The following is a 27,578-nucleotide window of genomic DNA, read 5'->3' on the forward strand; positions in this document are numbered from 1 at the left end:
CACACTGCTACCTGCAAAACTGTAGACACCTTGAAAATAAATTGTATTGTCTTTGCATTACAACAGGTAGATTGCCTGTATCGCAGAGTGTTTCTGTTCAGGGTTAAAATAAACACTGCTGGGCCCACAAGAAAAGCAGAACACTAAATTCACGCAATGTGACTCAAGATCCATTTTGTTCTGAGATTTCATACTTACTGTATGACAGTCTAAGTGGTTTTCAGAGTATTTTCATATCCAGGGATAACTTGGGGGGTTCATGAGTTTTAAAAATCAGGATTAGTATCTGACTGAATAATAATTCCACCATTGCCCAGAAGAAAGAGCCACTGCAGAATGACATGAGGAATCAGTAGGTTCAGTCAGATGGTTTGGATCCATAGAACCAGGAGCACTCCACTGGAAAGCTTTGCCAGTGAGGCTGCTGCTGTCCACTGCAGCTGCCAGAGCAGGAGAAGCAGGTTTCCTGCTGCACAGGCTCTGCACCATCTACAGCTTCATGAGCTGAAACCCAGGCCATAAACTGTCCCTTTGGAAATGAGGAGGAAGCTGCTGTGAAAGGTGCTGTGCAGATACAGGCTTGATTATCAACACTGTTGCAAGCACAGGGTGCCATTTCTGGTCTGGTCTTGTTTCCAAGGACAAGCACACAAAAAGAATCCCAAGGTAATCCACTCTGGAAGCAAAAATGATGCGAACAGCTACCATACTACTCCGGGTTAAAGGCTACAATTACCTGGCACAGTCAACAGCAGATGTTCTTTATCACCAATTCCCTACACCAGCTGAGAGTCCAGCTACATCATTATCTATCACCAGAAGGGAACTCAAGTTGCTTTCAAGTTTCTTCCCTTAACCAAAACCGTATCATTTTAGGACTTTTGACTACCTCTGACATCCTGTCCAGACAGACCCCGGCTCAAAATTTTAACTGTATTCATGAAGCAAATAAATTTCAAACAAAATAGCTGAAACACAGAAAAAGGGTAAGATAAAAACAAACAAACAACTGAAGCAAGTGACACAAATATAAGTACCTTAAAATTCAATGACTTTAGGGCAACTTCACTTCCAGGACTCTTCGTAACAATAGTGGAGTGGATTTTCATGAACTCTGCTAAGATATCTGTCAGCTGTTTTTGGGTGGCCATTTACACCTGTCACATGCTAAAACTAAAAAAAAAAAAAAAAAAGAAATCCATCTCCCTGAAAGAATGCAAGATTCAATAATGGATTTGGGAAAAAAGGATGCATAGTAGAAAATACAAAGTACATAGAACTCAGCAGAAAAGCAGATAAGCACAGTTCTTTTTATTCAAATGTTTTGAGATCTGTTTATATACATATACAGGTATACATATAATACTTGCCACATTTGGCAGCTGTTGTTTAATGCATACAAGGTAAACAGGTACTTTTCATAATGAAACCTTGTTTAGTCTGATGAGAGGCATGAAATTCCTAAGCAGATGCTTAGCTCACTAAAGCTGTTTCTGGTCTTTATTTCCAGTTTCATTACTTTTAGTAGTTTGTAACTTTAAGTCATCCAAGATTTGTTACAAGTAACATAAACTTTGACAGAAGTTTTTTTGTTGTTTTCCTTTTTTTTTTTCCTTATTTACGCTTCCCTTAATTGTTGTTGTTTTATTTTATTTCATCTTGTCACTTCAAGCCTCACCAGAAGATTGAAGCACCTCTGAATAATCTCACACAGAGACATGGTGGGTTTCACATGTGCACCTTTTTTAAAATAAAGCAGGGTCATCCCCTTTGCCCATTTCTAGGCATCAACAGTTAACATCAAGTATTTCTACACAAAAAGCATGCCATAATGAATTTATAACACACCAGCTACAGAAATAAATGGCTGCCTTCTTTTTAGAGAAACCACAAATGAATTAAAATAAAGCAACAAAAAAACTTCTTCACATATGCCACACTTATGGAGAGGACCTATTTATTCCTGAGCAGGCTGGCAAGTATCAACTGGTGGTCAAGTGGGGGAGAGGGAGGAGAAAAAGAATTTTAAGCTGAAAAAGGCACAAAAGACAAAAATATTGAGGCCTTGAGAAAAAAAAACAAACCTGAAATACATTTTAAGAACTATCTTTAAACCATGTTGTTTTACTGATCAAAATAGTATTCAGTGATGATGATAAAGCTGAACATTAAAGATGGATGCAAGGTACTCAGAACAAAATTTCTCTTTAACAAAACCCCTAAACATTTTAGATGGAAAAAACCTGAAGAAAACACATAATTATCTCTTTAGAACCTCATATTCCAACACCTTCAGATATTCAGTATATACATCTGGATGAAGAATCAATAGGAATTCAACCTAGAAAAAAGTACATTTTTGTTTTATTTTTGTTTTTTTAATAGGTACTGCTTACATTTCAGTTTCACTTTTTAGACTGGCAAAATTACTTGTGACAAGTATTTGAAGTTGAGAATATGGGGAACATTTTTTTTACATGATTTATAAAGTACATTCTCATCTGTTTGAATGCAGGTACATCATCACAGAGGAGACAATGCATACAATTTACAAGAGATATTTGTAGTAAAATTCAGAGATACATAACAACAAACATCTCAATATAATACTAACTTGGAAGCCAGGTGCAAGTTTTTCAAACTGTACATGAATTTTTAAAAAGATACTGCCTTTTAAAATGTTTATATATTGAAGCATTTTCATTAAGATCAAACATCTTTTAAAACCAGTAAAATTATAGCAGCAATATGGGAGAATATCTAAGCCACATGAACATTATTAGTCAAAATAAAACCAAACATGAAATATTACATTAGTCAGATGTTTGTGTTAATACCAAGAACAAGTAACACACAATTACTTATGTCAAACCAAGAAATATGGATTTGTTCATCTATGAACAAATCTGTTATATACAAAGCAGCGTTGATTGCTGACTTTCACAATCACCTTTCTGGAGTGTCCTGGAGAACTCACCTGAATCTTAAATTCCAAGTCTGACTAAGATAATTTTTTCATCTTTGTTTAGTAATCAAGGATGATTTTAAATATGGATTCCTTAAAATGAAGCTTATTTTATTTACACTATTCAAAGTTTACCTTTCCTTCCAACAACAAAATGTGCAGGAGGATTTACTACATGCTATACAATGAAAAAATAGACTTTAAAAAGTCAGAACAATGCAAGTAAAACTGTACAATGTTTGTTCCCTGCTCTAGTTCATTGCACTATTAAGTTAAACTGGATGAGTTGTCATGCCCAGATGACTTACTGTAGGATCAGAAAATCCACACACATGGAGGAGGAAAATGAATACTGCTTTAAGTATAGTGCCATATGAAAAAATACTATGAGTTTTATCCAAGGAAAGCTTCTCATCACAGAAAGGAGCATGGCTAATTCTGAAAGGCAGCCCTCTTCACGTAGGACACAGAACTGCAAAAAAACCACAAATACACGTTGATAAATATCAGTGAAGTTGATCTGCATAAAAATGTAATGCATATACTAAAATATTTAAATGTTGGATTCTACCCTATTAGTAGCACAGTAAAATCTAGTAATCAACTGAAACTGGCAATTAAGTTTTCATCCTCTCTCAAAAGGTAATGAAGTGACACAACCCACTACCTTTAACTAGTATTATCCAGAAATGAGTTAACTAAAGGTCATGTCTTAAATAGTGTTTTTTATAGTGTTGTATCAGAAAACAGAATATTAAATAACAGGTGATGCATGCAGTTATTTTTTAAAAATATGCACTGACAATTTGAGATTCTAGCTCTACTTTCTAATTCTGGTGCGGGTACTAGAATCACACAGTGGCAAGATAAGACATGTCCTTCACGTGTTTCTCATTCCTGTTTTAATGTAAGACACAAACCTCAGAGCAATCCAGCTTTCAAACCAATGCTAGCACAACACAAAAGCAAATAAAGAAGTCAGGTGTAACAATTAAACAAAAACTTCAAAGGCAAGTAAATAAATGTTCTCATTATCTGAAATACTTGCATAATTTAAAAATAGAACAAGGTGCAAACTCTTCCTTCATTAAAACAAAATAAATTATGAGGTTTTACTTGAAAGATCAGGTATGAAATAGCAAGGAGAGAGACGGGCAATTTTTCTGCTTTCACAACATCTACATTCAGAAAAAAGAAGAAAACAATACTAGACACTTCATGCATTTTACTAACTAGTAATGCATAGCATATTATTTTTATCACTCTATTTTTGTCACAGTTACTGTTTGAGGATAATTGGAAAAGAACGCAAAGCTTAGCAGTAAATACATCGTATAAAGTTTACTGTAATGACGCATCTGATTTCAAAGGAAATAATTTCAGCTGTAAGTACATACTTATATATTTTATGTAATAGTTATGTAGATATTATTCTTGTACACAAAGCTAAATCTTCACATTTTGTAAAAACTGGAAGATAAAAGGAGTAATCTTGAAATAACATGTCTAGATGTGATACCAGACAATCTATTCTAATATTTAATTGTGTGTATACACTAGTTAACATTTCATATATATTATTGATTTGTTCTGGAAGTAGCTAAATTAAGGAACTCTTGCTTCCAGCAGATTTTGTCAGATATTCTTCACTACCCATATAGCAATAAAACAAGATAATTCCCCTTCCCACAATGTTGTCCTCAGCCTCTACTTTAAATCTGCTGTGAAGTCTGTCCCAGCAGGCCCTCTCCCTGTTCTCATGCCCCAAAAAACAGGAGCCCCTGTACGGGCCTTCAAGTAGGTGAATACATCAGACCCAAAGAGATGCTGGCTTTTCAAGGCAACAGCCACCAGCTCAATGCAAACAGCAGCTCCAGTCCTTCTCCTACCTAGATGCTGTTCCCTACAGTATTTCTGTTACTCCCACAACACCTGCTTCTGTCTTGTAGGGTTGAAATTGGCAATCACTACTTGTGAAACTGAAGAGACAAGCAACTGCACAGAGGCATTTTCTTCAAAAAGCAACCTAAACTTCCACACTGCAAAGATTACAGATGTAACTACATGACATATAATATACATAATACTAATAATATAAATATTAATTTTTATAATAAATATAAAATACGGCTTGTATTATTGCACTTGACAAATTAATCATTATGCAGAAAGTCATTACAAAACCTCAAAGTTTTAAAAATAAAGTAAAAATTCAATGAGCACTGTTCATACAAAGACATTTTCATCAAAGGATACGGTACTTAACTACTGTTGCAACACCTAAACCAAATGCAGCTACAAGGTACAACATAAATATCTCCATCTGCTTTACAGCTTAACTTGTGCACAAAAAACTTAGCTTATTTATGTCTTTCAATGGATATAAGCACAGAGTTTTCAAATCACATTCTATTAGTTCAACCATCAAAAAAGGTCAATAGAAAGATGAGAACAAACAGCATTTAAATACTGTGACCTTACTAAGCTGCCAGCTTCAGTCCAGAAATGTACTTTCTATAATAAAGAATTTCAGTCCTGGCTTGGTATTTCTTTCCCTGCCAGTAAATTCATTCCCCTACCCTTTTTCAAATCCCAGTTTCTCCTTCATGACTCCTAGTGATAAAATACAATAACAATATTGGTATATTAAAATACATTCAGAAAAAAAGCACAATTGCAAATGCTGATCAATTTCATGTTACCACCTATTTTAATTCTAAATCTATAAAATATAATATAAATCATACACTAGTGGGAGAAGAACTAGAGTTCACTTGCAAAGATAATCACTAATTCCCTTTCATTTTGTTAGGTTCAGGATAGATGTTCACTGAAAAGTAAAATGAAACAGAACCTCACAAAAGAAAAAGTATCCCCTTGAAAATAATTTAGGCTGCAATAAGAGCAAAATGAACAAAAGAAAATAAGCTGCTACACTATACCAGATTCTTCACAGGGTATGTACTTAGTCTGGCATTGGGATACTTACCTTTGAGAAGATATTCCTTACAGAAAAGATCCAGGGGAGAGCTAAATGACCCCTGGAAAGAGCGACTTAAGCATGACAAGGAAAATGATATTATTAACATTTTGGGGGACACAAGGGGGCAGTAGAAATTGGGGAAAGAAGATGCTTTAAAGAAAGCAAGCACCAGAAATAATTTCAAAACTAATAATCCTACTGAGAAATGCATATAGAGGTGGTTTTATCCCCTAACATGAAATGGCCAGAGTTGTTCTTTTTAATTTATTTATTACACTGGATTTGCACACACCACATTTTGAGGATTTCCACTTCCAGCACTTCAGCAGGATTAGTTGATTATGAAAAAAAATCCAAGAATGATCCATGGTAACACAGAAAGTCAACCGCAGATCTGGCTGCAGAACTGTCCTTCAAGTTCCAGCTGTTGTCCAAACAACCTTACCCAATCATTATTAAATGAAGATAGTGAGTATTAGTACACACAGAGGGTGTCTGTGTCTTCCTACACGATCCAAATTTCAGAATTATTGGGCATTTAGTTCAAGTTATTCAAGATTACACAGAATTTCTGAATTCTACAAAACACAATGGAATTCAGAGAAAATATAAACTTATTTCACTATCCTCAGAACACCAGTCATGTGGTAAGATTTTGTGTTACATCAACAATTGTGCTCAATCTTATGGTTCCATTCACCTTTCCATGTTCACAGCATTCTTCTACTTGTTCCTTTACATTGTACTAACAATACTTTGGCAATAATCTTTTTCCTGATATTTTTTTCTTCAATTTTTGCTTCTGAACAATTTAAGTAACTTTTCAAGAGTGAGCACTACTATCTGGGCAAGTCTGTTAATAATTCTGTGGACAGCTGTAACACCCACATTAAGACTGCATATCCTATTTTTTTACATACCACAGAATAGCAAGACAGTGCTGCTTTAAAAAAATAATCAAGAGCATGTTTGTAAAATTTATTTTTTCTGCTCTGCAAAACATAATATAAAGGTTGAAAAAAGTTTTTATGTCGGTGCAGTCAGATGCCAAACTGGATTTCCCATAAAGCTACACATATCCTAATATCACAGGTAATTTACTGGTTTTTTTGTTGCAAGACTGGAAAAAAATGATCCTCAAAGGAACAGGTACTTAACAGATTTTAAAAGAACCAAGTACCTCTGGTGATATAATTCACACATTTCAAAATTTAGTTTCTTGATTATATCTTAAGAAAAAGCAATAAAATCCATTCAGTGTAAAATGAATACAATTACCACTACACCATATGGATTAAACCACTGGGTCCAGAACTTCTTTCAGGAAACAAATTTAAACCCTAAATCTTCTTAAAGATTTTTACCTTGCCAAGACATTTTTAATCTTTACAGTGAAAAGAGCAGAATCCTCTAAAAGTAGGTCACTCTTTTTATTTCGCATTTTAAAAAATAGGTTAGAATTTCAGGTATTAAAGCTCAGTGAAAGTTGATCTAAGTGGTTGTTAAGAATTCAACCAATCTCCTCTTAACAAGCTTTAAAAATAATGTCCAGACAATAAACTGGTGGCTGGGAGTATTTTGTGCCATTAAAGCCTTGCAGGAGTTTCAGGCCAGAAGTTTTAGTGGCAGAAAAAGAGCAGTAGGTTACAACTTCAGAAACAACTGGAAGACTTTGCCTGTGCCACAGAATAAATCTACAGTACAAGCTAACATTGTTAGTTGAGTTATAAATATTTAGTACAATGCCAACATAGCATATAAAGCTTAGTTAAGGCTATACTGAAAGGAAGAGTAAAATTCTATGCTCACTAGCTCTGCTCGCAACTATCTGCCACTGAACGCACAAACCCACACAGGATGAAGAAAGCCTTGGTTCTGTTCACTAAGGAACTGGTAGCTGTGGGGAAATTGACTTTTCCTTTTGCTACGAATGATGTGAGTGATTACTCTTCATGTTCCCACAATTTGTGTTCCACAATTTAAAGGCAACAGTATTTGCATATGATGGACAACCTGTTTGATCCAAGACACTCAATGAATGATATTTTTTCAATTGCTGCATCTCAATGGTAGAATATCCTTGGTGATTTTTAAGTAATGAGCATACAAGAGGCAGGAAGGGACTTCAGTTCAAGCTTCCTAGCTCATCCTCTCATATGTTCAGGTAGTCTACTTTTATCAGCCTTTGCTTTTAAAAAAGATTTCTCCATTTCCCTAAGTTGCCAGTTTCTCCTCAGTATCTCAGTAACCTGAAAGTCCTTCTGGGTAGATACATCTAAAAATAAGAGCAGACACTGTGAAAAGCACTGTTAAATCCAGTCACCTACTACCAGATGTACTATGAAGAGCAAAAAGTTTTAATTAATGACAACAGTTCATCCTACTGGGACAAAGATTCTGCTTCACAGAACTACGGATTAGTCCCATCAACACTAAAAAAACCTTGAACATGATCCTACAAGGCTCACGTGCAAACACATCTGTCTAATTTAGGAAGAATTTTTAGAAAGAATAAGTAAACAATGGAAAAATCAAAGGAATCAATTGAAAGGATCTCTGCATTCTTATTGTATGTGGCAGTTCTTCAACCCTACACAAAACTCAGAAAAGGATCTCTTTCAACAGGAAGTCTCTTGGAGCTTCCAGAACATTGTATGTCTTTTTCAGATTTTCTGAAGTGACAGCAGACTATATGTCATCCATAACTCAAACCTTTCAAGTATCTGTGAGATGAGATTATGAGAGTGACTGCAAGTTTGTGTAAGAAATACAAAAACCTTTAAAAATCATATGGAGTGAGTGAAGTCAAAAGGCAGTATATTTGAAAACAAGATGAGACTTGGAATGCATGATACCAAAATAAGAGAAAAACTTCCGCAGCATATGAAAAGCAGAGTATTATAAACATTTTGGTGGCAAACAAAATGGCACCCATAATCTTTCTGCACAGGTATTTGTTCAGATCTTGGGAGTTTGATGCATTTGCTAAACTTTAAACACTTAACAAAATTGTATCATATGCCAAGAATTAAGTAAGAACATAAGCATTAGTAAGATCTAGGCAAAAATGAAGTCAGATGTGAAACATTTTAAAATAATTTTACAACCTGGAAACTACCTGGAACAACTCCTTTAAAACTAAGGCAAACAGTATTTGTTCATGTCTCACATTCTTTAAACACAATCAATGTGTAAGACTGGAAAATAAATGACTCATACAAAACCTTATAAAACAATATCTCAAGAAGGTATAATAAGTGAAATAAATACTTTCTATTATTGATCAGAAGGTAGCACTTGAAAAGAAACTGGAAGCACTTTGCATAGCAAATGCTATGCCATGGGTAATTTGAGTTCCAATTAACTAAAAAAACTGTGCAATGGAAGATGTTAACTATACCCATTTCATTTTGTAAGCCAAATTCCTTTGTGCCTGCTGATGTCATTCAGCAGTTTGCTATGTTTTACTAACACAAACAAAATAAACATATTTTATGTATGAACTGTACCTCGGAATGCTTGGACAAAACAGAACATAAATAAGAGCTGTGTTTGATTGAAAGGTAACATAATTAATGAATGCTGTAGGATCACTATTTTCAAATACACATTGTAAGTCAATCAAGTTAATTTAGAATCCAATAAAATCCCTGCTGAGAAGCATACTCACCCTTTAAAATATAGTCTGTTAACAAGCTTGGCACTTTCTCACTATCCTCTTTCATGGCATGCAGAACTAAAGAATGAAAAAAAATCAGATATTTACTCATAAATGAAACATAACACATAAAACAAATACTTTGGAACAGTTCCAACTGCTCATAGAGATACTACTATGAGATGTAAGAAATCTCTTAAGTGAAAGATGAGAAGATACAATGAGACGTCACATCCTCTCCACCTTTCACTTGTGTAATTCTCACTGCACAGTTTCTGAAGGCAAGAGTCCCATTTCATGTGGTTAATATTACAGTAAAATGCCATCAGTCATAACAACAACAAGCACCTCTTCCCTATAAAAGATTCTCACTAAAAGAAAGTCATGACATCCAAAAACTAAAGTATGCTAACAACTATTGATGAGCTGGAAATCTCAGGGCAGAAAAGTATGCTTCATTACTTAATATCTTTGATCATTACCTCAAATAATGGAAAAATACAGTGAATATGGAAATATTAGTGGTGCTTTTTTTCCCTCCCTGAAATGGTGAATGTTATCTGCTGTAGATTTGAAAAACCTTTAACTACATGACTTAATTCAGCATTAACTTATAATAATGCAAATTGCCATTTTGTGACATATAGCAGTAGGTCTTGTCCATCTTGCCTATTTCTGAAGAAGAAATGGACAAGCTTGACTGGACATGTGTACACTTGTCTGTCACTACATAAAGAAAAACAATGACTATTCTTTATAAAGCACTCAGGACATGACTGAAAGAAGCAAAATTACAAAATTCTACTGAAAAGCAATATTTAATAAACTCCAAATTCCTCATATGAGACTCTAAACTCAAATTATAACAAGTGTTTCATTTCAATTTTTACACTGAAGTAAGACATTAGTGTTCATATCTATGGAGTAATACAGAGCTTTGAAAGAAAAAACAACTGAACAACCAACTAAACACCTGCATTACTGCCTGCCTGAACAACAGCAGAGACAGTGAGTCACAGATCTGCAACTGACTCACAGGATCAAATTCCAACCAGCCCACAGAAATCAGTATTGTTAATACTCTTTACAATGCATCTGTGCAAGACCTTTTTGTAATAAACCATCAAACAACACAAAATGTTTTCAAGAGGCTTTAACACATGGTTAATAGTGTCAAGTGAAATTTAAATATGGCAAGAGGATAAAATTTCATGACAAGAATAAACATAAAATGAGAAATCCTTTGTCACAAAGTAAGTACGAATTAACACCTAAGGCTGTCTACTGTAGAAAAATAAAGGGAACTTTAATTCCTACTTAAACATTTCATTTACTCTGGAATTTATATAATATTAATTTTCTATTTCCAGAAAACAACCAATGAGCCTTTTACCACCCCTCAGACACCTGTAGAATCACAGAACTGCTGCTGAAAATCACCTTAAAGACATAGTGAGATTCTCCACTGAAGCCTGATCAAATGCATTGATGCACTCTACCACCTATTTTTAAACTGTTCCTATAAATATCCAGTGAAGGAGATGCTATTGACTCCTAGAGATGCTTTGCTGTATTAAACCACCTTAATAAGTATTTTTTAAAAGACAACCTTGATTTCTTGCAAATTAGAATTTTAAAAAAAAGCCCAATAAAATCAAACAACTAGAGGATTTAGAACTTGCAATACTTTTGAGGATCTTGCCTAAAAAAGATGTGAAGAAAAGGGACTTCAAAGCATTGTCAAAACTGTGTTCGGAATTTCTAATTATCAAAATTTATTAACAACAAAACCACCCCACCAAAACCAGAAAGAAGCAGGCTGTTTTAAAGGCAATCAAGTGCAATCATTATTGAACTAGTCGTAAGTATCTTGACATCCATTCCATTTTGTCAAAGTCATTACAATAACCTCAGTAAAGCACAGCAAATGTAAACAAACAGGGATGTATCAGGCACTGTAAGACCAAATTTCACGCTATGCAGCTAATATCAAAACATGGGAGCATTTACATTCTGATACCTGCAGGTTTCTGGCCTTCAGGGCTTCAGACAACAGCTAGGAAACAAACCTAACATGAAGGCTCAGGAAACAAGGTGGCCAAAATCTATGGTTAAAATCATGCATCTTTACATACATGCCCTAGGGTAAGAGGGAAGAGAGAACTGGATGGATTCACTGCTTTGAGCAACCACAACTGGATATACAACGAGGAAAGGACCAGGGGAATTTCATATGCTCACTTTTGGTTAATGTTTGAAGGTCTTCAACAGATGGGGGTCCATTTTTCTTCTCATAAGGAATGACGGTTGTCAAGTACTGTCAAATGAAAAACAGAGTTACTTGACAGTCCTTTCATGCAACTCTGTTGTTTGCATTTCATTTTGTAAAAATTGTAGCAATTGAAATTGCTAGCCACAAATAATTATATTTCAGAACAGATTAAGATTCTACCTTTCCATCTCAGAACTTTTACTACAGAAACCAAGTTTGTTTTGTTTCTTTTTCCAAATTATGTGGCCACTAGAAGTCATGCAGCTAACTGTCCTCTCTGCAAAGAAATGATGCTGTCCCACAGTTAGGTGGAAATGTAAACAGATGGCTTTCACCTTCTGCTGCTATACACTTCCAACCAAAAAGAACAAGGCAAGCCTAATGAAACATAATACCCCAGAATACAGAATTTGATTTAAATTATCAGTTTAAATAGCTGAGTGTACTAACAGACAGTTTCAAACCAACTCCTTTTAAATTCTATTTACTGAAATCTTTAATTCTAGTCTGCTTAAAAAAAAAAAAAAAAAAAACAGCAAAATTTCTGAAATCTTTCAAGATTTTCATACCTGCAGTGCAACTAGGATTAATTTTCAAATTCCTGATGTAACCCTGTTGGGTCTTATAGAACATGCATTTTAGGCAACACCTTGCTTTGCAGCCTGTATAAATGCATATTTTCCTTAAAGAGGTCAGAATTTCAGAAGTACTAAAAGAGCTGGAATTTTCCTCAATGGAAAAGCCTTGTACAATTTCTCTCAAGTTAATTTTTAAGACTAAAACCAGGAACTTTATTCTGGTTTTACAGCTACAAGGCAGTAGGCAAAGTAACCCTCAATGTCTCGTTCAGCTTGACATCTAAGTAGTTCTCCAGGCAATGAGCAGAAAACACATTACAACAAGGTCTCCTCCTCCCCTTGGTAACAGCCCTTCCTTCAGTGAGAGCCAGGTGTAACTCAGCCTGTGGCGAGGAGCTGCACCTTGCAGGGGGAGCTGAGGCTTGCCACACGCAGCTGTAACCACTGCCCTGTTTGCAGCAGGATCACGCACCTCACGCCCAACCACGACATCTGCCTAAAAGCAAACAGCTCAGCAGCACTGAACCAACTGCACACGTGGTGCTGACACCTCCCCAAGACCTGCTGCAAACACAGGGTGCTTTTCTCCCTCCCTTTTCTTTCGGCATTTTTTCATGCCCACTCAGCACAGCAGAGAAAAGGGTGCAGTGCTTCTCGGGAAACAATCAATTTCCAATTTCTTTTCCAGGAGATGTAACCAAGTATCACCAGAGAACTGTGCTCTTAATAAAATCACCAGAATATAGATATAGAATATATCTATAATATAGAATCTATAGCTGAATATAAGTCTGCTGAATCTGCCAATAGCAGAGATGAAAGTGGATCTACTAACACAGAAATCAGATTTCTGGCTGTCTTTCCCAGCTTTCAGAACTACATGGCATTCTACCCTCTACCTGGACAATAAAACACTAGGATATTTCACTGTACCAAATATCAACTAACCCTGTTTTGCTTCTCCTGTAAACTTCACCTTTCATTTTTCCTAACAGCAGCAATTAAAAACAAAAAAAAGGAATTTCTTCATTTCCAGAAATATTTTCCTTCTAGTCATCACCTTTGCAGCTGTAACAATCAGTCTCTATAACAGCACTATAAAAACTCATTTCCTGAATTACTGTGTGAAGATAACATATTATGAAAATAATGAAGGAGTGACTGAAGTGTAGCTTACTGACAAGACCAAGTGTTTAATCTGCTGTGACCTCTAAATTTTTGAAGCAGATTTGATGACATGATAAAGCAGCAATTCCCACTGCAATTTTTCATCGCCTAAGAAAAGTGTTTGATATGCCTGAAAATCAAAGTAAAGATGACTGTCTTGAATTTTCTTCTGGAAATATGATCCCAGAAAGAGCTACCAACATTTCAATAGTTTTTTTTTTTACTACATTTCCAGATAGGAACAGGGAGTTCCCATTGGAGGCTTCTCTTTACATGGTGAAAATCTCTTAAGTGATTTTTATTTATGTCTCAAACACATGCACAGAAAATGGGACTAAGATTTTAAAAAGGGAAGTACCCACTATGAGACAAAAAATCCTAATCAAACAAAACCCTCCCAAATAGAAAACAAATGCCATAGAAAAATAGATTTCCAGGCATAAATCATAAAAGAGCTGGTATCTCTTCTACTTTCTACCCTACATTTAATTTTAAATTCATATTACTTCTGTGACTTCCTTTAAAATACAGGAAGGGGAATAAAAAACCCCATAAGGGGTTTTCTATATCCATAAGGATATAGAAAAGAGAGATCATACTTTTTGGGAGACCAACATGTATCAACAAGTATGATCAACATGAAGAATTACATTAGTAAATTAACTCAAAAATGACTGGAAGAGTTATTCAATCATTTTAACGTGTGATTATACTATTTACTATTTATCTATATAGGAGGCAGTGAAAGTCTTTTAACCAAAAGTATGATGACGTAGCTAGGTGAGCTCATTTTATGAAAATATATGATAGTTAAAATATCTAATGATACAGGTATAAACAGCTGTAATTTATGGTTAAGATAGCCAAGGAAAAAAAAACCCAAAAAACCAAACCAGCATACAGGTACAGCTTTACTAGTAGTGTAATAACACAGAGTGATAAAAAGTCCTGTTAGGTAAGCTCTGTGCATGTGTTCAAGATCCCCAAAGCTGAGGACAAATAAATAACTGGATCAATGTATTCATAAAATCTCATACATACATATGCTTTGCCTGAGAAAGCAGGTCAGCCTTTGATTTCTAGTCTCATAATTGCAGAATGACTTGAGAGGAGTTGTTTTACCTCCTAAACTCCTCTGCAGGATACAACACTCATCTTCCAGACAAAAGCCTAATCAGCCTTGACTTCTAAAGTACCAGTCAATTTATTGCCTCAATGGACTTCTCACCAGGGAAAAAAAATAACTCTAATGGACTCCTCTGACAAAACTGCATAAACTAAAATAGTGTGTACACATTAAATAATGTGAAATACCAATATTTTGTTGTGTGCCAAAAGACTAAACAACAGCACAAGCATTAGCTTGTTCACTAAAATTCAGAATGCAGTTAATAAAATACATACTACAGATCTGAAATAGCAGGCAAGTTATTACTTTGAAATAAGGCATAAGAATCTTGCTTCTGAGGTACACACAACATCTATAAAGTGCTTCCAAGGTACACGCAACATCTGATGCCCACTGAAGCTGTCTCTGCTCTACATTTCAATATTTAAATAACCAACAAAAGGCACAAACTTGCCTATAGCTCCTGTATTTTATATTGGTAATCTGCATTGCACATATTTGGCTACCTTTAAAATGCAGTTTTTAAAGGCAAAAAAGTACAGTCTATACATTTTCGAGGTGCTGCTCTGTTTTTAGATGTATCAGCTCTGAACATTTGAAGAAAAAAGAAATCAAAACCTTTTTTTATTACTCAAGTTGCTAATGCTGAAGGCTGAAACACTACATCTAACCTGATACACATTCTTTGACTGGTTATTAGATTTTTACAGACATGCAATGTAATTGCTAATGCTGAAGGCTGAAATACTACATCTAACCTGATACATTCTTTGACTGGTTATTAGATTTTTACAGACATGCAATGTATCAAAAGCACACATTATGTTAAAACAGACTTTCAGTCTGGGGTAAGAAATACAGGTTAATAATTAGCTCAGTGCATCAGGGTATCAAGTCTTGAATCTCTTGAGCTGCTGAGGAGAGAAAGAGACTGTAGGCAGTTCAGAAACCTGAGGTAGGGAAGCAGAGATTCCAGAATTTTATTCTGTTTTTTCCTGTCTCAGCATTTATCTTCAGCTACTGTCAATTTTTAAGATCTCAGCTCCTACCAAAAGTGCAGGCAAAGAATGAGAAAAAAGGGAGAAGATAGCCCAGCACCTGTTTCTCTCCACTTGAGTTTCCAAAGGTGTGGCGGAAGCCATTCTGTATGACATTTGAGATCCCTTCCATGCTGAAGCGCTAAAAGTAGTGAAAACAAAGCAGAAAGAAAAAAAAAAAGGGACAGAGAAAAGTTCAGAAGACTATTAATCAGCATTTATCAAGACTATGAAAGACAAATGGATAAGACAAGCTCCAAGGTGTATTTCAGCACACTTCTATTTCTTTACTCACCTACTTAATTTTTTTAAATAAAAAGAAAACCTTATAATGGCAGTTAAGCAGAATTTCTACACCAATATTTATTCAAACAAAATCTTCACACTGCAGACTCAATAATCGAGACTTGCCTTTTACGGCTGTTTCATTTTGAATTGTATAAAAATAGCATTTTTCAAAGTTCAGCTCACTGTAAAATTCCCTCTAACGTTTGTGTTTGAACAATGTATGTTTAGAGACACTATTGACACCAATTTTTCAGATTTTAAGCATGTACTAGAAACACTGTTCAGAGGTAGTAATTTTCAGCTCCAACTCTTTAAAACTTTTAATGCTTTCATGCTTCCTTTTCCACAACTGAAGCATAGATTAGTATTCCCTGTATTCTATAATACTATAAAATATACACAATTAGATAATAACACACCCATATTAATTTCAAGTCCCACTGCATGGAATCATGGAATCCAAGTAAAGAAAAAGCAGTATATAATCCAACTACACATTTTTCCTTGAACTTTGTAATCCTTTTTGCTTGTTGGAGAAGTAAAAAAAAATCAAAACGGTTTTGATGTTTAGCATGTGATATAAAATCACCAAGTGACATGAACATAAAAAGAAGAAAGAGCCAAGCTGCTGACATAGGGCAATATGATGAGCACACCTCAGCATGTTTATCTGAAACTATTTATTTATGTGAGGGGAATAAAATGTGCTGGAATACAGTGTTATTTTACCGTCTAAAGCACACAAGGTCAGTAAAGACATACATTTTGCCAAAGCCATCTTAACTCTTTTAAGATATCCTAATTGAAGGAACGGGTATCTTCAAGCCCTGACGATTTTTAATTGCTCCCTAGTTTCCCCTTATGAAAGAGGTAAAAGTTTAGAAGTCTGAGAAACTGATTTACCCAAAGACGGTATTAAGGACAAAATAATTATAATATCTGGGGTTTTTTTTATATTCAGTTATAGTATCTACAGGAAAATTAATTTTCTTATGAGTAAGACAATTTAACTCTACTTCCAAGCTTTGCATTTAAATGAGACTTCAGTACAGTTAACAAAATAACCAATGAATACATTATTTATTAACAGGAACTCAGTCTTCACAAAGCAACTAGAACATACTATCTGCATGCACCACATTGTCAGCACTTCAAAAAAAAAAAAAAGGAAAAAAGGGGCTGCTGAAGAAAGAAACCTTGAACCTTGCATCTGCATGCACCACATTCTCAGCACTTCAAAAAAAAAAAAAAAGGAAAAAAGGGGCTGCTGAAGAAAGAAACCTTGAACCTTGCACCTCCTTCTGGGAGACAGCTCTCAAATCTGTCCTTGATGACAGTGAAATCTATTTTCAAAGGAATCACACACATGCTGCTACAGCCTCACCTGTGAGCCAGTCTGTTCAATCCCTCTTAGAAAGCAACCTGACACATCTGTATCTTGAAGCGACCAAACACCAAAATGTCTTATCCTGGGACCATGCAAAGTTATACCTGAAAGCATCATTCAAGTTTCTAATCTTTAAACTAACTAGAACAGCTTGTGAATCACTCAAGTTCCAAAACAAAGTAATTATTTTTCTTTCTAGGTAGAATATCCCCTTTTGTTTTTCCATGACTGGCAAGGAAAAAGGAACTATTCACTGTGCTCTTGTAAATGGATGACAATTTTGTATGGTTTTCCAGACATATACTTTCTTAAGTTCCACCAAAACTTAGCCACACACACAAACATCTCTCATTTGACAGATGAGATCAGAACCCTATTTGGGGTATATCACAGGTATCTTATGTTTGTAAATTTAGAAATAAATTTTGAATTAATTTCTAACATTTAATATTTCATTATAAATGTTTATTCCTTGTATTTGAAAAGAAAACCCCAAAACCATCTCATGTTGAACTCAAACATTATTTCTGGGACTTAGCCAAGATCTACAAAACCACATTTTTTAAATCCCATAAGAATCACTAATAAATTCAAACATTAATATGTCACTTAAGTAATTTTAAATTATACTAAACAGATAGGAAAGAAAATATTGCATTGACAAGCTAATAACCTAATTTCTTTTGTTCTTTGACTCCTCTTATCCAACTCTACTTGAAAGATGTTTTTCCTTTTGTTGCTATGTTCTGTAAAGAATAAAACAAATTATCTCTTCCCTGTATACATGCACTACACTTTGGCCTCCTTCCTGTCTCTTGTTGAGTATAGTAACTCTGCCACAGGTTAGGAGATCCAGGGTAAGACCTTCACTTTTTTCCTACCTAGAAACCAGCATGATCAATACATATGTGTGCAATGACAGTAAGAACAGTACTGAATTGCCTGCAAGACTAACACATACTAAAATTCACACAGTGAAACCAAACACATAAATGAATTTGCCTACTGACAATAGAACGCAGAGTAGTACATCCAAAGACAGTATTTTTTGCAAGAAAGGTATGCCAGTTCCAGGTTGATTTGCAAACAGTCAAAAAATATTTTCTGCATATGAAAAGAGTAAAATATATGACCCTGTGAAAAAATTCTAAACAGGAAAAGCTTAAGCCTTGTTTGTGAATGAAGGCATGGAAGCAGGAGTACCAGGTATCTTAATATAATCTAGGACTACTACCTCCCATAGCAGAAAAAAACCCCAAAAAAAGTTTAAACGTATAAAGACTTATAAAAATTTTCTTACTGTTCCAGGCATATGACCTCTTTCTTGTTTGCCATTCTGAGGACTACCATTTTTCAGCTTCTTTTTCTTCTTTGCTGTTTCTTTGTGTTCTCGCTGTTTGTTCTGTACTTCAATGAGGACAGAAATGAAGCTGTTTTTCACTTCCTTCTCAAACTCCAGCTCATCTCGTAGAGCCAGCTGCTGTACCAGTTCCTCAGAATAATCCTTAATAGCAGTCTCAATTTCTTCTAGCAGTTCATTTAATTCAGCAACAGACAATCTTTTGACTCCTACAAATAGTTCATATAAAAAGTAATATGTCAAGATTTTAAGCATGAGTAAACTTGTGGGAGTTACAAGAAAAATGTACTCTGAAATTTCTCAAAACAAAAAATTCAGTTCTAAAATCACATAGAACAAAACAATATTCCTAAAGGAATAAACACACCCCAGAGGTGACAAGATTAGCAACAATAAGATGGTTAAATTTTCTTCTTACTTCTGAGAAATCTGGGATAATCTGCAAATATGAAGAATGTGTTGGTAGTTTATGCTGGAAGCTGAATTAAGTGCTAAACTTCTGACACAGCTATTAACTATTAGTTTCCTCTACACTCACTGTTCAAAGGAAAAGGGCTTCATATTTTCTGAACTACTGGGTGATGTGTTACAGATAGTGCTATTATGACCAAGAAAATGTTTTAAGGCTTGCTTGGGTTAAAAAAAAGCAGATTTTTGAGGACTGCTTTCTGTTCCAGTTTAGATCTGACACACCTAGGAAGCTGGCAAGTCCCAGCAGCTGCTGTGTCAAAGAACATAATCTTATTTGGCACTTGACAAACAGCTAGTCCTGATTACACTGACAGGTACAATCTGTTTAAGGACACTGCATAGATACTTGCAATTATCTAATTTCATTTAATTAGTCTAGTAAATATCCTGTCTACAAGAATACTTGTAAGAGAAAGCACCTACAGACAAGTGTTGAAAAATACAAAAAAGGCCACAAACTACAATAAAGTGTAGCTCCTAGAAGCATCAAAGGTAGTAAGTGAAATGTGAATTTTCTCTCTTAAATTACAGCAATGAAAATTGATTGGAGAAAACTCTTGTCACTTACTTAACTGAAGAAAAGGCAATGAAACCTGTTAATTAAATTCCATGTCAAGGAGCCACAGTTTTTCAAGGTAGCTTAGGCCTTAAACTCTGTTCAAACACTGTAACAGTACTCAGAGAGGGCACCTGTGAGTATCAACACTTAAGAACCAGCTTCACAGCCTAAAAACCAATTGTTCTAAAACCACAGGTGTAGGTTACCCTACTGCAGTCCTGACTGATGACAGATCAGTTGTCATTATCAAAGTCTTGAAAGGGCTACATAGGAAATCCTCAGCCAATGCACATGAGTGGGGACAGAGGAATTCAAATGCAGAAGACTACATGGACTGAAACTCAGTAGGCTGAGGAACTCACTTGTGTAACCAGAGCTTTATTTTTGGACTGCCTTAATGTATGTCTTTTACTCTCCAAGAAAAAAGTAAATAAAAGTGATTTCCTGCTCTGAATCCTAAATGAATGAAAATCTCTGATCTATCCTATAAAAATCAAGATTTCCTAGGAAAAACCTGTAAAAATTTCTGAGAGATGCAGACCAATTCTCAAGCACCTTCACACACTAAAAATAGGTAGCAAGAGTTTTTAATAAAGCAGTGACCTGAAAGACATAAAAGCAGAATCCGAGAAACTGCTGAAGCGAAGTTAAATTATCTGCCAAAGTAACTCAAGGCACTATTTGGTCGAGACTGACCTTTAAACTGTAAAGATGCAACAGACAAGATGAACTCCTGAGGCAAAGGAAAATTGACATGATATGAAATACTGAGCAAGCTTGATTAGCTCCAAACCTTAAGACATATGGAACTGTCAGAAAACCAGGAAGCCCTGCTGAACACAATACATTTTGCTTTTCACTTTCCTGAAATTTATGTGTTGAGACAGTTAAGAGACCATTTTCATGGTTGGAATCTCTTCCATAAATCTGAAATGTAGCAGAAACTCTAAGTCATGCCACAAGAGGTCGGCCAGTTTTCTGAATCTTCTACAGAGTTTGTATTGTTAACCCAGACTACAGGAAAGAGAGCAACAAACTTTTAAAGAAAGACCAAAGCAGAAAGACCATCTATCAAAAGTTCTTTGTGTCCCTACTACCTTCTAGAATTCATGTTGGTAAATGTAAAGATTAAACAAAATTTTCCATCATGAAACTGATTAGTCACAGGGTTTTTTTAACATGCAATTCAACCTACTGCAATTTAATTATTAATCTAATTTTTCCTTTGCTTTGTATAGGGAAGCACAGATGATTTCATCTGAGTAGAAGAATTTCATCTGAGTAGAAGATACAAAGGATATTTTTCATTTTTAAGCTTTCTGAAGAGGAATGGACAGGGAGGATCGAAAAATATGCATGGTCCGTATGGGGCAAAAAAGACATGGTTGCCTTATTTTTGTGTTACTGTCTATCAAGACATGTTGCAATGAGTGAAACTGTATCAAAGGTATGGTAAAGCTTTATTTACTGAATAGCTTTCAAGAGCTTTAGCGCATCTTAAACATTGTATTGGCTTCAAGAAAGTGTCCCACATTACAGAAAAATAATGAAGTTTAATAAAAAATTACCAACTTATCACTTTACCCATGAAGCAATCTCATTCCAATGTTTCAACCTTCAGCATATTTGCTTTAAACTTAAAATCTATAAAGTCTTATTTTTATTCTTAGTCTTAAGAAAGCTGACAAAGGTAAGTCCTCTACCACTAAATCTAGGCTACTATTTCAGAACATTTTGAAAATATTTTTTGAATGCAGATATTTCATAAGAAGGACTTGCTAAGAATCAAGCACATGGCAAACTTACGCTTTAAATTATTTTCATTAAGCATAAGAGCAAAAATGCTAAATAAATACCACTTACTCTCTTCATAGCTGTTGTTTGTACTGGATCTCTTGAGGGTCTGAATTTCCTGGGAAAGTATAGAGAGCCTATCTGATTGGGTGGGTGTTTCATCATCTTCTGGATCAGGCGATTCCTGCATCATTTCCTCTATTTCTTCAATCACCTTTGAAAACGAAAACCCTTATGAAAACCCTCCTACATGAAGAGCTTGCAATTTGAAGCAAAGCTGGATGAAACTACCACCAAGACTAGATGGAAGAGGATCAATAAAATCATACTGACATTTCCTCCCTATCCTTGCTCTCTGTTACCTTGTAACAGTAAATTGGTGATGGTATAACAAGAAGTGCTCTGAAACTATGGGGTTGTTTCTGTATGAAGGTACCCATGATTCTGCTTAAGAGAACTAAATTAAAGAGTAAGCTGGAGTATCTTTTCCGAATATTCAGTTGAAGGAAGACACAATAACAAAAATCAGTTACCTCCCCCACTCTTTATTCCACCACATTTTTCTGTGTAAAACAAAGACCCCTCCCTCCACCAACCAGAAACTAACAAAATGAAAACAAACAAAAACAACAAAGAAAAAGTCACAAAAAACTCTCTGACAAACCAAAATGCCCCTCTAAACAGCCTGAAAATCTGCTGTGCTTGTGAGAAGTTTTTTGAACTGATCCACCATAACCTGAAGTTGGTTTGCATCCCTGGCATAAGACCTGAGCCAGACAAAAAGTATGACAACAGAAATTCTGTGCATAGATAGCTTACTTTACATCACATAAACTATTACATTTCTACAGGCTAAACCATTAAATAGACATCTGAATAAATAACACAGCAACTTTTAGAAGTTTAGAGGCTGTAGTCAGTGCTGAGATCCAGCCCACAGTAAAAAAGAGCCGAGGCAGTTCAAGCAGCCCTGTCTCCTGTACTATTAATAACCGTGTTCATCAGAGTTCACAGATTAACCATTGCTTAACCATTTAAGCAACAACAAAATAGATTGTTTGCTTACTAAAGCAGGATTTTAATAGACCTTACTCTCATTAACCTTACTAAGAAGAGCAATTTTCAAGATAACTGAAGTAAATCCATGGATTTAAAGACTTTAGATACCAAGTAATTTGAAATCTTAATAGCAGAAACACTGATGTGCCCTCATGTTAGGCAAAAACTTCAAAGAACTCTTGCTAAAAGCAAAGCCCTGTGAAACTATGAAGTGCCACACAGTTATGCTAGAAAATTACAAACTCTACCATACCACTAAGATTCTGAAAATAATTTTGCTTCTTACACATATATTTAATTTAGTAGCATTCCTGACTAATTCATGGTAAGAAATACCAAAGATTTCAAAGACCCTGGACTATCAACCTCACCTGAAGTACTGAAACACTTTTCAAATCTGAATGATGTAATGCTATCTCCCACATTATTAAAACCCTAAACAAAGAACGACCAAGAAGCTTAGCTACAGTGAAGGGCAAGAACAACAAAAATAATAACAGACTAAAAAAACATTCTACACCAACAACAGAGTCTTTGCTGAGCACTTTACCTGTTCTGCCGTGAAGAGTGGCTCTTCATTGATGCAGGAAACAATGATAGAATGCATATCCAACTGTTCTCTCAGCTCTTCATCATCTGACAAGTCAAGGTTCAAGTTGTCATTTACCTAAAAAGCATGAAAAGGTGCATTTATGTAAATATATATACACACCCCTAATGTGAGGGTATAAAATGCACGTGACATGTACAAAAAACAAATGGGGACAATAACACTGAATTTTAAGAATGAAACTGAACTTGGCCCACCATAATGGAATCAATAGTTCTTTCTGTCAAATAGCCTGGAAAATGAAACCAAAACTGCACTTGGACAAAGCTAAAATAGCTGTCAATCATTAATGTCATTAAATAATGTCCACAGAAAAAGACCATATACACACTGACATGCAGATATCTAGATGGGAGGCTATCAAGTAAATACTTAAATCTTAATTGAAGATTGACAAATGTCTGTGTGGGGTGAAAAACTTGCCTACAATGTCTAATATTACACAAACCTCTTACTTTAAGTACTTTTATGGCTCCACTTTATCACATAATAGAAGACATGGAAAAAACCTGAGAAGAGTTGATCCTGAACGGTGGTATCAGAACACTGGTATCACTCCAGATTATTTAAAAAAAAAGTGTAATTGAATATCTCAGGGTCTTTTCAGAAAGAAAGAGAAGTAACACTGTTCTCATATATACACCACCAAATTATATTCATCCTTTCAAACCAAAGATATACGTAAGTCCCCTCCTTAATGAGTCAGGCATATTTTACTCTCACAGTGATATATCCTGGTTTATTTACAAAACTGTTTCTGTACTTTGTCTATTACTAGATTCTAGCCTAGAAAATCCCCTCAAAGCTGCAACGCCCAATGTCTGCCATTTGAGCTCAACTGCCTTAACTGATCTTTGGGCTAATTTACAAGCATTTTGACTGGCTGTACAAAGCTCTTGCTCTCACAGTATCAGTTTTCAATTTTTCTTGTAATTTCTCCAATTTTCTCAGTTTCATCAGAAACCTTAATAAGTTCCCAGATTCGTTTTGAACCTGCAACCGATATCCCCAGATAGCTCACCTGTAGAGATAAACGCACAATTTTCACTTCTTCAGCCCTCAGAATGAAGTAAAATGTCCACTTTTTTCCACAATCTGAATTCCAGTAACTCTGCAGTGAAAGGCTCCACTAGGACTCTCTCTTCACCTACTACACAGATGCACTCCAATTTGGCATTTTTTAAATGCCTGCTGTCCCCAAGTATTTTTTCACGCACATAGGATATGACAACAATGGTGGGATAGTAAGCAAGCATAAGTAAGCAAGTCTATCTAGAAGGAGATCTGCTTTCACTCCTGACATCTCCAGAAACATTTTGAGAGCCCTTCAAAAACATTTTGATAATACAGACTAATAAACCAGCAAAAATGGCATCAGCTGTAACCTGGACTAAAAGGAACACCTGGCTTTGCACCCAGCCACACTCCATGCCTCCTGTCCTCCTGCTACCAGGGAATGAGCCATTTAAAAGCAATCTAGCAAAAACAAAGCAAACAAGGAATAGCACAATTCCATTCCTCATACCACTGAGCACAAAACTTCCACCCAGCTACTTCTTTCACTGTCAGAATGTATAGAAGTGTGCATAGACCTGTCATATGAAGGAACCAAGATCAGGTGAATCAGCCTTATTGACCTCATATCTTTCCCTACTAAACAGGAGGAGAAATGCTTTCTGCACAATTTTGGTAGCATATTATTAGTTTCAAACACATCAGGGAAGTGTTACTTAGCTGTTAGTTATCATTGTAAGGAAGATAAAACAAGATACTAGCTGGTCCATATGTGCTGTCACATATCCAGCAATACTGCTGAACACAAAGCAGCAGAAGAAAAGCATGAAAGTATGTCAAACACTCCCCACAGCCTTTACACATCAGAAGGCATTCCATGTGGAGTGAAAGCTGAAAAAACTTCAGATACATTTAATCCATGAACTGGTTTTCTCTCTACTGGCAGCATATCTAAGATTCTTTCTAATCCAGAAACACTTTACACTTTTTTATGTACTTTCTTCATAACTTCCTGCAACTAACTTAAAAAAACTATACGAAACATCTTCTTATGTACTATACTTAGTTCCTTACCAAGAAATCCATTAGTCTTCCAGTCAATTTTTCTCTGACACAAGGTCACAGCATGGCGGGGCTGTATTATTAGTTAAACTGTAGGAATTTAATTACTCTAAAGCCATTTATACATCTGAACAAGGACTCAAATTAGAAGAAACATAAGTCAAATTCAAGGGATAACCATGAGATGCAAATCAAGAAAACGAGTTCCAAATTTGCACCTCCCTCTACTGAACCCCAAAGTATCTTCTTCTTCAGCAGAACAATCTTTGCTCCTGTCACAGCAAAAAGCACCTGTTGATTAGCTAATGATAATCAATTATCTTTGACAGAAGCCAAAGCATTAACCAATTCTCAGGTTACAAACTCAGGTATTTTTACAACATAACTGAACTTCACTATGTTTAAAAGATAAGCCAAACTTAACTTCACTATGTTTAAAAGATAAGCCACAATTTTCCTCAGAAAACCTGTGAGATGGGAATTCGTCACAGCTTTTCTTCCTGAAGTGTTTTAATCCACTTTTAAGATCATCAGAGGACAACCCTTTCTATAAACCTTGCTGAAGCTCTTAATTTTCTGTTCCTGCCCCAGAGAACTATTCTAACTCTTAAATAAGGAAAACAAAACAAGCTCTTGCACTTCAGTGTCTCCTGGGCCACCTTTCTTGTTAAACGAGCCATCTGTCTGTGGAATTAGATGAACTTTGGAAAGTTCTCACTGGATTTACTAAATCAGAGTAACTCTTGCCTCTTTTCTTCCCTTACCCAGACCAGTGTTCAACATGAATGAATCATAGAGCAGAAAGATTTTATGTGAAACACTTTCTCATTTTACATGTTTTTCTATCATGCTCTGGCTCTAATGAAGAATCATCTAAAACTAACCCTGAATTATTCCAGCCCAGGGTGACGGAAACATCCATCAATGGTTCTTTGATTTTTAAAAAGCTCTCAAGTATAATAGCAAGTACTGAAAATATTTCCAGCTACTTAAAAGCAACATTCTTTTATACAAATGCAGACAGTTTTACTTCCCTGCTGAGTACCAAAGATCCAAAGAGGGTACTTCTGCTGATCAGAACTTACCCCTTTTTCTGAAAGATTCAGTGTTGGCAAGTGCAAAGCTCTGGTGTGGGAAGATTTCCAGTCAACTGGCATCACGTTACCATAATTATCAGTCAAGGCATTCCAAATCCTGAAGAAAATAATAAAGGAACAAAAATGCAGACCTCAAAACAAGCAGCAACTGAATCAGAAATAACCATATTCCTAATGATCATATATCTCTATCAGTAACTGTATTTTCCTCCCTAAATATTCATCTGCAAGTTACTGAAAACATTTTTAGTGTTTTAAAGGTATGAGAAAATGTTTTTTGATAAATGTAAGTTAATTCCCTTTTTAAGCAACAATGTATGCACAGCAGTGAAAAAAACCCAATAAATGAAGACATAGCTTCTATACTAATTATGTAACTACACTCAAAATCTTTTCTGGGGGTGGATGAGCCTTTCCGTCAATGAAACTTGAGCTGAGCTATAAATTGCATTCCTAATGTTGTTTAGCAGAGGCTGAGCAGCAAATTCTGAGCCAAGTCTTTTCTTTATTTCCTTTCCATTTATCACAGAATAATGAAAACACACAGATCAGACTAAAATTTTGGAAGAAACAATTTTTCTTCTAGGAGAGCTCAGCCCACCACTCTTGTCCTCGGTCAGTCTTTACTGTTTCTAGAGTGTGTATCCTCTCTGGCTGTCCTGGAGGCTGGCCCGTGCAGACCTGAGGCTTGAAGCAGCTCAGTCTTTAACCACAGCAGCACTGCGAGCAGGCTGCTTCCTCAAGTCCCCAGCCAAGCCCTGCCTCCAGGCGCTATGCTGTGGGTGGATGTTTGGAATGGTTGCCTAGCTCAGGCTCACAGGAGGTCAGAGGAAAGGCCGAGGCAGACACAGAAAGGCAGACAGAGCCTCATCACTGCCCAGCATGATTCATGGTTCACTGAACTTACCTCAGTGTTTACACCACAGATCTAGTGTTTTGCTAACAGGCTTTTTTTTATTCTTCTCTTAGAAGAACAAGACATACAGTTGAGTTACCTTAAAGCAAGACAGCAGTATTTTAAATAAAGATTAGCTGACTAAATTTACTATAAAATAAGAAATAGAAGCATTCGTGAGATAATGTTAAAA

The 27,578-nt window shown here is 35.5% G+C and overlaps 1 protein-coding gene across 4 annotated transcripts in view; it reads right to left on the reverse strand.

Moving 5' to 3' along the window:
• The window catches only part of FEZ2 (fasciculation and elongation protein zeta 2), a 34,706-nt gene that overhangs the window by 6,319 nt on the left and 809 nt on the right, over positions 1–27,578 (reverse strand). For 2 of the 4 annotated variants that reach the window (XR_005952658.1, XR_005952657.1), the window contains exons 2-10: positions 26,479–26,587; positions 23,258–23,374; positions 21,718–21,862; positions 18,765–19,033; positions 15,851–15,931; positions 11,848–11,923; positions 9,619–9,684; positions 3,274–3,437; positions 1,038–1,173 (exon numbers count right to left, since the gene is read on the reverse strand). Coding sequence is in view for 2 of the 4 variants with exons in the window: in XM_041404391.1 (XP_041260325.1) it covers positions 3,421–3,437; positions 9,619–9,684; positions 11,848–11,923; positions 15,851–15,931; positions 18,765–19,033; positions 21,718–21,862; positions 23,258–23,374; positions 26,479–26,587 (880 nt within the window). In the remaining 2 variants the exon portion in view is untranslated. Of the gene's footprint in view, positions 1–1,037; positions 1,174–1,296; positions 3,438–9,618; positions 9,685–11,847; positions 11,924–15,850; positions 15,932–18,764; positions 19,034–21,717; positions 21,863–23,257; positions 23,375–26,478; positions 26,588–27,578 lie in introns of those variants that run through there. The other 2 variants (XM_041404391.1, XM_041404392.1) reach the window with 2 other exon arrangements.

This window comes from Onychostruthus taczanowskii, unplaced genomic scaffold (assembly GCF_017590055.1).
Source record: "Onychostruthus taczanowskii isolate IOZ18803 unplaced genomic scaffold, ASM1759005v1 scaffold21, whole genome shotgun sequence".
Taxonomy (NCBI): domain Eukaryota; kingdom Metazoa; phylum Chordata; class Aves; order Passeriformes; family Passeridae; genus Onychostruthus; species Onychostruthus taczanowskii.